Source organism: Dromaius novaehollandiae, chromosome 1 (assembly GCF_036370855.1).
Source record: "Dromaius novaehollandiae isolate bDroNov1 chromosome 1, bDroNov1.hap1, whole genome shotgun sequence".
Lineage (NCBI taxonomy): Eukaryota > Metazoa > Chordata > Aves > Casuariiformes > Dromaiidae > Dromaius > Dromaius novaehollandiae.
In genome coordinates, this window is record NC_088098.1 from 56,201,099 (window position 1) to 56,213,778 (window position 12,680).

At 43.1% G+C, this 12,680-nt stretch overlaps 1 protein-coding gene across 1 annotated transcript in view; it reads left to right on the forward strand.

Annotated features, from left to right (window-relative positions):
- Positions 1-12,680, forward strand: part of SYN3 (synapsin III) — a 204,043-nt gene that overhangs the window by 57,700 nt on the left and 133,663 nt on the right. Inside the window, exons 5-6 of the mRNA XM_026118004.2 lie at positions 4,346-4,502; positions 11,004-11,093. Of these exons, the coding sequence (XP_025973789.1) occupies positions 4,346-4,502; positions 11,004-11,093 (247 nt within the window). The remainder of the gene's footprint in view (positions 1-4,345; positions 4,503-11,003; positions 11,094-12,680) is intronic.

Sequence of the window (12,680 nt, forward strand, 5' to 3'; positions counted from 1 at the left end):
CTCCTTCATGCCCATGGAGCTCTTTGTAGTTCAGTCAGAACAGCTGAAGGACCAGGAAGCAAGCCAGAGTTGTATCTATAATCAGAAATAAGAAACAGGAAATCCCTTTCAGACATGTAACTTCCCAGCAGGATTTGCTGTCATCATCTTCTGTATCCTATCCACAGTGGCTGGGGACCTGCTCACTACAGAGAAATGTTACAGATGACCTTTTCAGAGCTGATTCTCTTCTTATCACCAGAGATGTATGACAGTTTCAGTCACCAGGACAGTTACTGCTGCTCCTAAGATTGTTTAACTTCCAAAGTTAACATCAGGAATGTCTTAAATTGTTTTATATTCCCTCATTTCTGACAAGCCTATTTCCAAGAAAGCTAATGCTGTCACAAATTTAAGGGTAGATGGTTCCAAGCTAAGAAATTATATCCTGCAGTCAGATCTCTTTCTTTCTCTAAAGCATTAGGTATTCTGAACCCAGACTTTATACTTGGGTTTGTCTCTAAGGTATAGTTTTACTGCTAAGAAGGAAAGAAACTGCTAAAATGTATTGGAACAAGTTGAAAAGGAGTCAGTTAAATGCAAACAAACATCCTGCATTGCAGTATCAGAATCAAGGACTGGCAGCACTAACAGCTTCATAGCCAGATACTCGTCATCACTGCGGGGTGATTGACTGTTGTAATCGGCAATTACTGGTCAACCTCAATTGCCAGCAGGGGAGGTAGGCTGAGCGGCAGCCATATGCCTTGACTAACATCTGGCAAAAGGAGAGAACTACTGCAAACTGAGAAAGAGCTACAGGGGCTTGTGGGGGACTTCTTCACTCTGGAGGCAGCCAATTATGCCCTGAACTGCTCGGATCATTGAAAGGGTTGTGCCTTGTGTAGCAGAGGTCAACACTTGTGGTGATATGAGCAAAAAGGAATGCTCTTTCCATTCCAGAGGAAAACAAAATCTCACAGGTTATTTCAATCTGAAAATGAAACTTTTCCAGTCTCCTGCATATTTTTTTTACAAAGGATTCTTATATCCCTACGCCACTCTGGGAAGGTGTTACATGCATTTTAGTGGCCTTTCTTTTGCCAGGGAGTGCTGGGAGCCAAACTGTAAATGAGAACTGAGACCCTGGGGTCTAAGAAAGGGCTTTTGTGCAAGGATCATGGCTGAAGACAAGGTCCAGTTTTCTCCTGGAAGCTTCATCAGTCTGGCTATCATGGTAAGGAAGATTCATGACTTTAGGCAGGTTTCTGTCATGCAGTCCAGGAAGGGCACTGCACCAACGTGCAGAATGCAGGGACAAGTCATTAGCAATGTATTTTAGACCTGTGGTTTACTTTTAGTTCCATTTATCCATGTCTTCTTGCCCATTTTATGTTTGAAGCTTGATGGGCTCCCTTGTATTCTTTCTGTGACCAAATCCATTCTCATAACCTGTCTTTAGCAGGAGTCTGGCTATAATCTTATTCAAGAGTCACCAGTGGTGATGTGAATACTGGACAGACAGATCTAGTGAAGATGAAAGGCGTGTACTCCTGCCATTGCTCTCCTAGTCCTGCCAGACTCAGATGCTGAGGATCTCAGTATGTTAGGTCCTACTGAGTTTGGTTCACCCAAAGTTTTTGGCAATGGTGTTTCAAATTTGGGACTTCTCTATAACCTGTCTTTCTACTTATGATTTCAACTTTCTGTTGCATGAGACTCTGTTAGGTTGCATTGAACCAGCAAAGAAAATAGTTAAACTAATAGCTATACAAATTCAAGGTTCACTACGTTAGAATAAGACTTCTACTCTGAAAATGAGCAGTAGCCTGCAAAAGTAATCTTCTACCAAAACAGTAAGACTTTTCCTCGGTGAAGCAATCAAGCTCTTTTCTCCCCAGTTCACTAGTACTCCCAGTCATTCAGTGTTCATGTTGCCATTCCTACTGTGATTATTTGTTTTCCTTTTACCATCTATTATACTTTCTAACCCCTAATCCTACATTTTGCCACTGGTCTCTGTTTCTCCTTTACAAACATCTCCCAGACTCCATGGCTCTCTAGCTGATGTTTATTCTCTGCTAGTTCCAAGCCCTGCGCTCCTCTGCCTTTTCCTCAGTATCCATGGGAACATGGTAATGGTCCCACAGTTTAAAAGAGATTCAGTGTCCACCTTCGTGTTAAAGAGATTCACTTCTCATCTACTGCATGAGAGAGTGCCCTGCCTTCCTACATGATGCAGAGTTTGAGAATAGGCTTTTCTACATTTATTCTGTATTCTTGTGTCCATCTTGTAAGTTGAAAAACTCTTCCTTTGCCAGGATCTAAGAGGACAAGAGCTTTTTCTAAGCTTTTGGCTGGCAGAAATAAAGCCATCGAAGGCAGTTTGCCAGCCACTATGTGTCCTGCCCCTGGCTGGCCACACTCGTTAGCATGCTTCCTCCCTACCTCTGCACCTTGTGCCCACCGCTGGGTGCTGGAGGAAATGTTCGTGCGCAAATACAGTAGCTTCTTCAGGGGAGACCACAGCAGTGGTCTAAACCATTACATATAAGGCCTCAGAAAGTGCTCTTCCCTAAGTCAAGCTGCAGAAAAGGCTTAAGCCATAACAGTTTCTTCTTTACAGGCTCTGAATGCTGAATGAAGGGGGGACATGCCTGAAGCTCCTGCCCCCACGAGCACCACACTGTTTAGTAACTCAGCAGAGACATTGAGTCCTGATTCTAGGGAGCTGATTATACTTCCTGAGGATCTGTGTCTGCCTCTGGAGTGCCTTCTACATGGAAAGTCCAGCAGAAATGGAGCAGCTAAAGCTTTCCAAGATTTGTATTTGCTTGCTGTTTCTCAGCAGGGGGTCACCGCTTGCCTCATCTCTATTGACATCAGGGAGGTCCATAAATCAGCTGCACATTGATAGTGCAGCCCTCCTGATGCTAATTATGCATCTCACTGCTGGAGGAAAACACCACCTTTGGTGCCAAGTACATTAAGGAACACGCCTGGGTTTAAAAATGCGCCATGGGAGGGAATCACAACAATTCCAAACCTTGGCCTCTTGCATCACAAAAGCCAAGCATGCTCCTTGCCATGTCTAGAGCCATAACAAAAGCCCAAGGCCAACAAACAAAATGAACAGTTTTAAAACAACAAAGCTGTTCTGGATTTTGTATACAGTGTTTGTTGCCACAATCTGGCCTGGAGTTACCATCTCGTATTTCCCTGCCAGCATGATGGAAACATAAATAGGGGCTATAAACCCAAGTATTTTCCAGCTTATACATCCAAAGGATAGAAATTATAGTCTCTTAGCAAGGAAAATGTTCGAGGGTAGTGAGGTAATGGGACCTGGTTGCAGAGCTCATTTCTCTGAAAAATTTTAATACAGCATGGAATTTTTTTCCAATGTCCTTGATGCAACCTTTGTTAAAGTATAAAATAATCCCCTGCTTCAGTGGAAAAGCCTCTTCCATGACTTTGAGAATGAGCTGCTGAGCTCCATTTTGGAAATAATTTATTTCCAGCTGCTGTTTCCAAAGACTTTTGAACAGCTCCAAAGACACAATATCACCAAGGAATGAGTTCTGGCTGGTTGAAAGCTAATCCATTGCCTATTGGCTTACCTAGCAAGTGCCTCACTTTTCTGTCCATTTGGTTACAGCTGCTGCCTTTGAACCACAGGGATCCCAGCTCCAGTCTTGCTAAATAATGCTCTGAAAGTCCATACCATGAGTCACATCACTGGATGGGAGCTCTGCTCATTTGATTAATTACATTATCGTATCTTCCCTTTACTTGTTGACATTTAGCATAAGAGCCCGGGATGTGCTGTGCATGTAGTAAGCTGATTAAAGGAGGAATGTGTGTTAATGCATGGATGTGTACAATAGCTTTTTGAAATCCCTCGTGATCTTCCCACCCACTGGGCATTGCTTCAATATTCAGTTCAATCATCAGGAAACAAACTCTTGCTCCCTCATCTGCATAGCACATTGCAACAAATGTTGCCAAATATGGCCAAGCTTTTCAAAAGAAAAGAGAATCCCCCCCTAGTAAATTTATGACCTTTGGCTCCACTTGTGGCTTGTTCCTGTGCATGCCTGAGTGACATGGAAATTGTAGCAAATCTGTTTGGCATGTTTCTACACTCTCGCACTTGCAGCTATGTTGGATTTTTCCTTTTTTTAAAGACTAGGGTTTCTTGTTTGTTTTGTTATCTTCTAACACAAGCAATGACACATGACTAGAGGCCCCAAGAAGAGCAACATGTTAAGGAAAGGAAAAGGAGAAGGATGGAGAAGAAATAGGGAGAGGCAAGAAGCATTGCTGAGCGTGGAAAGTAAAACATCACTCCTATCGTGTTTTCCAGGTCCTTCAAGCCGGATTTTGTTCTGATCCGGCAGCATGCCTACAGCATGGCATTGGGAGAGGACTTCCGCAGCCTCATCATCGGCCTCCAGTATGGTGGCATCCACACTGTCAACTCCCTCTACTCCATCTACAACTTCTGCAGCAAGCCCTGGGTGGTAAGTGTGCATGTCGATGCTGCAAAGTAAAATTCTAGTATCAACAAAGTACTAGACCCACTTTCCAGTTTGTTTTATAGGAAGCTGCCTCTTTAGGCTAAAACCAAACCTCAACAACCTGTCTAGTTGGGAATTCTTAAAAAAAAAGAAGAAAAAAAAAAAAGAAAGAAAAATACTATCAGCATTTCTCCTTTATCAGCCTCTAATAATGTCACAGTGTTATTTCCTCATCCTAAGTAGAAAGTTTCTGTCTGTCCCAGACTCTATTGTGCGGCAGACAGACAGTAGTATTTAGATTTGTGGTATGGCAGAGTAGGTTGTTTGGCAGAATATGGCTTGTATGGCAGAGTAACTGAGTCAGCTTTTGGTAGCAGTACAAGACAGTGTTTGGACATTTTTGCAATGAGAGCCTCCTTCACCTGTTCTGTAAATTTTGTCAAGTTCATTTGGAAGTCTCAGGAAATCTTGAAAATGTTGACATTGGCTTACCTCAGCCCTAAACAAAAGTTTGTAACAATTCCCCAAACTTTTTTTATGATGAGCTCTGAGTCAGCAGGAACTGAAGGAGCAGGCGAGCCAGAGGAGTAAGGCTGGCCATCATAGGACCTGCAGGAAGAAGTCAGATGTCAACACCAATTCAGAGTCCACACCTGGGTCTTCCAAGCAGTTTCATCCCAAAGTGCCTTCCCTGGTCACCGGTACTTCCTGAATGGAAATTTCCCCTGCATTGTTCCAGGAACGAAGCAGGGAACTGTAAGCTGTACAGGCGTGACAAGGACACGTGACTTTCCAATATCTTCCCCACTGGAAAATTTTCAGATACTTTTTTAGGAATTCCCCTTTCTCTTGCACAAATATAGCCTTGGTTGAGATGTAATGTTTATAATAAGATGTAACCATTTTCCTCATTACTTTATTAAGTCTTTTCTCGCTTTCTTGGAATAAATATCCGGTAAGTCTTCAGAGTGTTGACTGGTAGTTCAAATCCAGCTGAGGTCTGTAATGACTCAGTCCTTTTTTCCATGACTATGCAGTGCTGGATTTAATCCATTTCCTACTGAAAAGGTACCAGCATTATAAACATAGCTGTCTCAGTTTTCACCCCTTTTATGACATTTGGAGTTTTCACTGAGACCAAAGATACAGAATTGCATAGGACAAGATTTAGCAAAACGGAGACATAAATTTGGGGTTCTAAGTCTGTATTTAGGCATTTACGTATGCAGCCTGCCTTTCCAAAGCATTGTGTGACCTGCAGGTCACTGACCTGAGTCTAGCACTAACTGTTTTGTGGAAGCAACCTGAGGATCTGTCATGCTGATGTCTGCAAGCAGAGCTGAAGGCCAGAACAGTTTCCAGCCTCTCAGAATTTCTGCAGTGTCGATCATTTCTGGAATCCCAGAAAACCAGGACTATTTTTTCCCCTCCGTTTGGTGCAATGATTACAAGCATTTCTCATTGTTATTGCTATCAATTTGACATCCCACCTAGATAGCTTTAAAGCTCTCATCAGCACTCAGAAACCAAAGCTGGTGCCAGTTGTGGTGCCATTCAGTGTCTGCACCTGGACAGTGAGCCCTGGAGAATGCACATAGGTGATCAGTACACAAGACAGCATCCTGTCTTTTCCAAAAATGTTGCAGTGCACTAATACACTGGGCAATCCCAGTCCTCTCCTCCAGAAAAAAATTCACTTTTCCATCTCTATATGGGTAGCTGATGCAAATTTGCCCTCAGTCCCCATTTGAATGACTAGGGTTTCCGGGAATGGAAAGGGGAGCAACGGGGGCATTGGCGCAAGATTCAGTATAAGATTTTGGCTTTGTTTTCTACAGTTGGTCTGACAGACTACAAGTGAGTTGACCTCAGTGACCAGGCAAAAAGTCTCTGCATTTACACTGGCTTTTGCTGAGGAAGACTGTCATGTGGTCTCTTCCATCTGATTTTGGGATTGAGTCTGTCACTGTTTAGTTGACATTTTTCAAATCATTCCTTGTAATTATGGTTGTGCTGGTGTGCAGAGGCCTCAAGATGTGACAGGCTTATTTTTAGGAATCTAAAATAAAAGAAAACAAACAAACTCAGCACATTGCAAAAAAAGAGCAGGGCTGGCAAGGTAGTGTGGGAGAAATTGGCTCTGCCAGGAACTCATCTTTAGCTATTCTGGGTCTGGTTCTGCCATGTTTTACTCACAGGGAATACAGCTGGCTCAGACAACCTTCCCAGAAAAGTCAAGGAAACCACTCGTAAACATTTAAAACAGATTTACAGAGTGCATCTTCTCCCTTCTGCCCCTGCACACACATTACTCTCTACCCCCAAGTATAAAGTGTAACTAATTACACAGTCAAAGTCCTCAAATGGGATCTGAACTGGTATTTGGCACCACTGAAGTTTTATCAGGTTGAAGTTAGCTCAGGCAGAGATTGCAGTGAAGCATCTGAGGAAGGCAGAAAGCTTCAGAAAGCAGCAGAACCAGAAGATTTTGTGATAGCTGGAAAATGAGAGATAGAGACAGACCACTTTACTTTCGTGCTTGTTCCATTTTGTTTGCAAAACAGGCATCTTGAAATGAGGGATCTCTTTAACAAAGATTATTGGAAACTTTTTGGACCTATGAAATGGTTGAGATACATTAAGAAATGAAATTAGATCCCCTTGGGAAATGTACTTTTCGCTCTTCCTTTTTTTTTCCCTCAAAGATGGTTCCATTTCATTGAAATGTTTATGATTTGGTGGAGGGGGATGGAAGGGAGACTGTTTTTTCTTGGCAATTTGCAATGATGTTTTCTCAACAACTGTAATTACAATCAGCTGAGTATGGGCTTGAGTTTACTCAAACATGCAGACCCATTTTTTAATGACATTTGCCAGGTTTCCAGTGCTGCAATACGCATTTCTTCAAAGGTTAGAATTTGCATTAAAGACAGGCACAGTTTGAAATAGATGTTTCTGAAAAAAACCCCAGACATATTCAGGGGGATCTCACGCACAGAGAAATGTAATCTAAGATGATCACAGAAGTATGGAGAAATAGTGCTACAAGCACACGAAAAACAATGCTTCAGCCAGTCATAATAATTTTTGTGTTATAAAAGTTACAATACAAAATACTGTGGGAACAATGCTCAGACTAGTACTCGTATTACATACAGTAATGTCCAGAATTGAAAGACAACTTTTGCATCTGTAATACTGCAGTAAATAAGAAAGTCTTAAAGATCAGAGTCTTGTCAGAGCCCAGGAGAATCCCAGCCAAAGTACCATTGACTGTAAAGCAGTATCTGCTCCCTGGTGGCCTAGATGCTTTAAAAATACACACCATAGGCCTGGACATCCATTCAGTGGACGTTGTTATTTCTCTGTAAAGACTCCCTACCCGAGTAAATCTGATATAAAAGAGGTCAAACCAACTTAGGCAAGATGATGCACTTGCATAACTGCTCCGGGTGCATAAAACCCAGACTGTGCTGCATTGTCTTGCCCAGAGCAGCTCTGTGGTCTGGACTCAATCTCACTAAAACTACTGGGGCCACAGAAAGTAAGTATTGACAGCAAAATGTGGAAGAAAAGGAGGTATGTCTAGCTGAGCTGCTGACAGTGATATTCCTACCCATCTAAAATATACCAGGATGGCTACTTGAGCTCTTTTATTAGGTATCTAAAAGGCTCCCATAACACGCAACACGGGTGTCTCTTGGCCAATATCCTGCCTTTACTGATCGTGTCTGCCCCCTCCAAAAAAGAAAGGAGCTGACCCATGAGGGTCAATACCAAAGTCAGAACTTTTTGTAGGCCTGACCCACTGAGGAGGCCCTCAGCTGGTTCAGTCCCTCACCTGTTCGTGTGAAATGCTTGTTATTTCAGACACAGCCAAAAGCTGCATGCTTCAAAAGGAAGCCCAGGGAACAAGTCAAGATGCCATTTGTCAACTGCACAGTTGTTCCAGTTATTTTGTTTGCGCTGCTTCCCTAGGATCACACGTATGTCGCCTCATTGCCACAGCATCCGTGGTTCACCAGGGCTGCATGCACTCGCAGCGTGGAGCATGTGCTGCTCTCAGCCAGAGTGTTTTTCTTCCTCTCCCTGTCTCTGTCTCATTCTGTTTAACTTCTAAGTCCTGTTTGCTCGCTTTGCTAGTCAAAACAGGGCTTTATTTTTCTTCGCTAGGATGTGCAGAGCTAGTGCAAGCAGTTAAGAGAAGCAAGCTGTCCTCCTTCCCCAACATCAACACCCTCCTTGCCAACAATAATTATTCTACATGGGGAGTTTTTCTCTTATCTGCTGATGCATGTGAGGGGGTGCTGGTGTTAGGGATGGGATATGCCAGCTCTTGATTTCTGGATTTTCTTAAATGCCACACTTTGACCCATGAGATTAAGAGGAGGATTTTTCGCATTTGTTTGCAAATCTGCTGGCAGCTGCCCCTTCAGCAAGTGGCCTGGGTCTGGCACACACCCTGCAGCCTTGATTTTTTTACACACTGGCTGTATTTTTTACACACATATCACTCCTTAACATCTGAAGGGGTATTTTTCTACCAACCAGTGAAGTTTCAATATCATATACAGAAATGTTTTTGCTTAGATTAGTCTAGTGACTGTGACAGAAGCCCTAACATAGGTACTCAGCAGAAAACATTCTCAGTAGCTCTTTCTTTATTTGCAGTGTAACCTTGTGGCTGCAATTCAGTACTTTCACTGGCTGCAGCCAGCACTCAGGAGTGTTTAGAACACGTAAGATTAGGTAGCTCATGCCACTGGGGAGAAAGCGGGTTTTCTTTCCTCTTCCTTATTCCCTAAATGTCTACCTCCTTCCCTAAATCTGTGTGTGAGCTCCTTCAAGATGAAAGCATCCCTAGGGTTGCTGGGGAACCTGAAGGAGCTTGCATAAAGGACTGCACATTGAGACTTGGCCCATACTGGAGGCTTTTCGTTAATTCAACTTGATTTACCAAATTTCCAGGTATCGTTTTACTTTCCATTCAGAGGTCTTGCAAATTAGGTTCAGGTTGTAAATTGCTTTGCAAATAGGACGTCAGTGGGGAGTTCAGTCACATCTACCAGCTCAGCAGGAGCCAAGATTCTCGCTTCTTTTGGAGCTATGCATAATCATTATATTCTCTTAACACTCATGAAAATAATGGAACTACAGTATTCAGCCTTCTTCCCCTTTCTGCAAGACTGACAGTCTAACCACATCACGGCCAGTTCAGCATTGTCTCTGGTAATGGGCAAAGAAAGCAGGATGGTTTGATCTGTGATTCTGAAGACTCTTAAGTCTCTCCTGAGATCTGGAAGATTTCAGGTATATATGTCACAGCTTATTCTCTCTTTTATATCCCAGTCCTGCTTTGACAACCTTTTCTGTCATGGCATCTCACGGTATCATGTTCTCTTTCTTAGACAGAGTTTGTTTTCTCCAGTTGACTAATGACATATTGTACAGGGAGGCTGCAGACAGTGTGAGAAAAAGTCTGATAGCTTCACAGGTGGCCAAAGTGGAGCAGGAATTACTTGCGCTATACTTCTGCTGGGGTTATAGAAACGGAACAGAAATCAAAACTCATCCCTCCTGAAACTGTTTTTTTTGTCTCGCTGAGAGATTCTCATCCCATGTAGAGCTTTGTGTCTGGCTAGGCATGACTCTGAATGATAAGCAGTTAATAATAGTAATAATAGTGGTGATAATAACAAAGTTCATGCTGTTGCCCTTGTACATGAAATACCAGTGCTCTTGCTTTCCCTGTAGATGTTACGTATTGCTTTCTCCAGACACTTTCACAGAATGGTGCCTGCCTCAGACCTCACTGGTAGATGGGGCCAGGATAGGAGATGGTCTCCCTTGTGCCCTGCCCTGCATGGGGGGATGCTGGGAGACTCTTGGCTGATAATAAATGCCAGTAGGTCTAACAATGACCTCATGCTTCTATGGTCTAGCACTCAAATTCGGTAGCGCAGGTAACTCCTCCGAGTCACCTGACTCACTCAGCAATTTGCCTCACCTTAAGTATCATGAGTAAACATGCCTTACTTCAATTTGGCTGTGGGGGAGAGATGTAAAGGAGAGATTTGATTCCTTTTGTCATCATTCCCAAGTGTGGCACTGATTTCCAGCCTCGTAACTCCTCTGAGCCCTTTACTGCAAAGGGCCCACCACCACCTCCCCAAACATATTTGGAAAGCAAAGCTTGTTCATAGCAGATCTTTAACTAAATCCAAACTGATCCCCTTCTGGCTCTTTAACCCCTTCTCTGCTCTCACAGTCCAAGATTTGTGTGCACTGCCTGGCTTGGCCCTGGGTGACTACAAGAAGTTCATATTTTTTTTACTACTGCCAACTCTAAAAAGCATGTGGGCAAAGCATAATAACATTTCTCTCACCTCTTTCACCAGTATCAGAACATTTTGCAAGCACTTAACTATCACACAACAGGCCACTGATATCCTCTGTGTCTGTTTTTGCTTCCCCACCCTTCTTTTCCCCTCCCCCCACCCCCAGTTTTCTCAGCTCATTAAAATCTTCAACTCACTGGGTCCTGAGAAGTTCCCCCTCGTGGAGCAAACGTTCTTCCCAAGCCATAAGCAGATGGTGAGTACCCTTTCCTTCTGATTCTAATGCATATTAAGGGGTGGGGGGGAGCAATGAATATGAGTTGGGCATGAGAGATGGCAGTGGGGACACTGGGACTAGCCTCAGTTTTATTCAAAGAGAATTACTAACTAAAAAGCAATGGGCAAAAAGCACTGTTTAGGAAGCTTTTTTCCTTATTCCCCTGCCCTCCCCAAGGTCTCAGATGGACCCCCCCAAAAAGTGAAAAATGCAAACAGGCTCAAAACTAAGGCAAAATCCATTGTAAAATATGGTCAGCGAAAGCTCTTCCCTTCGAGTAAGGAATCACTTTATTAAGATAAAGCGTATTTCCCCACACACACTGTCTTTGTTAACCAAGCATTGAAGATTTGGGACATGGGCCGTAAGAGATGCTTGTTTCACAATATCTGGTTGCTTGGTCTGTTATGTGGTTGCTATTCATGAAAAATGCCTATCAGCCTGATTGGGTTCTCAGAGTACATTGGAGTTCTTGAGAAAGAGGTCTCACCTTGCAATGTTTCCTTTGCATAGTGGCTCTGGGGGGTCTAATCTTCCTGTCAACTAAACACCTATTTGCCAGCATGGTTACTGTGTACCGTAATGACCTCTTAGGACATCTTCCAAAGAGATCTGTGCAGGTGCCTATGGCATATTCACCTTTAGTTTTAGAGAACAGGTAGAAGTGAGTGGCTTTAAAACTATTCATGTCTTTTGTTCCCCTGGATTAAAAAGATGACAAGTCTGTCGTGAACTTTTGGTCCCAATTTACACAAAACAATTAGTGGCTCCTCTTACCTGACTGAGGCTTTGATAAGGCCCTGTGTGTGTGAACCACAACCCCATGTGGGAGCCCTCTGCTGTTTGAGCTCGTTTCTGGTGGTTTGCTGTGACCTCCAGTCACAGCCTCAGGACGCAGGCCTGCAGGCCTAAGAGTGTTGCGGTGTAAACCTTGGGCTCAAAAGTGTTCAAGTCCCTCCTTTCCCACAAACTTCTTGCAAGACTGTGGGTCAACCCTGATGCTTAATAGGGTGTAGGTATCTGCTGGTGGAAATAAGCACTGCTGGTGGAAATAAGCACTTAATGGAGCTTCGAAATTTTAAAACAAGCCTACCTCAGATTCTTGTGAAAAATCCCACAGATGCTCACTTGCATCCCAGGTACCCAAACACCTTGAAATACTAGTCCTCTCTGATCCAATCCTCTGCTCTCTCTACCTGTGCTGTTGGGACCACAGCACTTCCACACTTCACAGCCATGTCATGAAGGTAAGTACAGTCACGTTGCGAAGCATTCCAGTAATTAAGTGGTAAAAGTTGTATTGCCTTTTTTAGACCAATAAATAAATGGACACTCCTTATAAACTGAGCTAGAGTTTGCTCCAGATTTTTAAGATGAATTAGTTGATAAATTCTGTTTCACTTAATTCCCACTAATCTATAAAGAGGGCTTTGTGACATGTATATAATGCTTTAGGAGAGTTGCAAGCTTGTCTAACCATCACTTCAGAATGGTGTTTCCGGAAGATTTGATTAAGCTTTGCATTGAAAATATTTTATCTAGCAAATTTAGCATTATTTTCCTGTC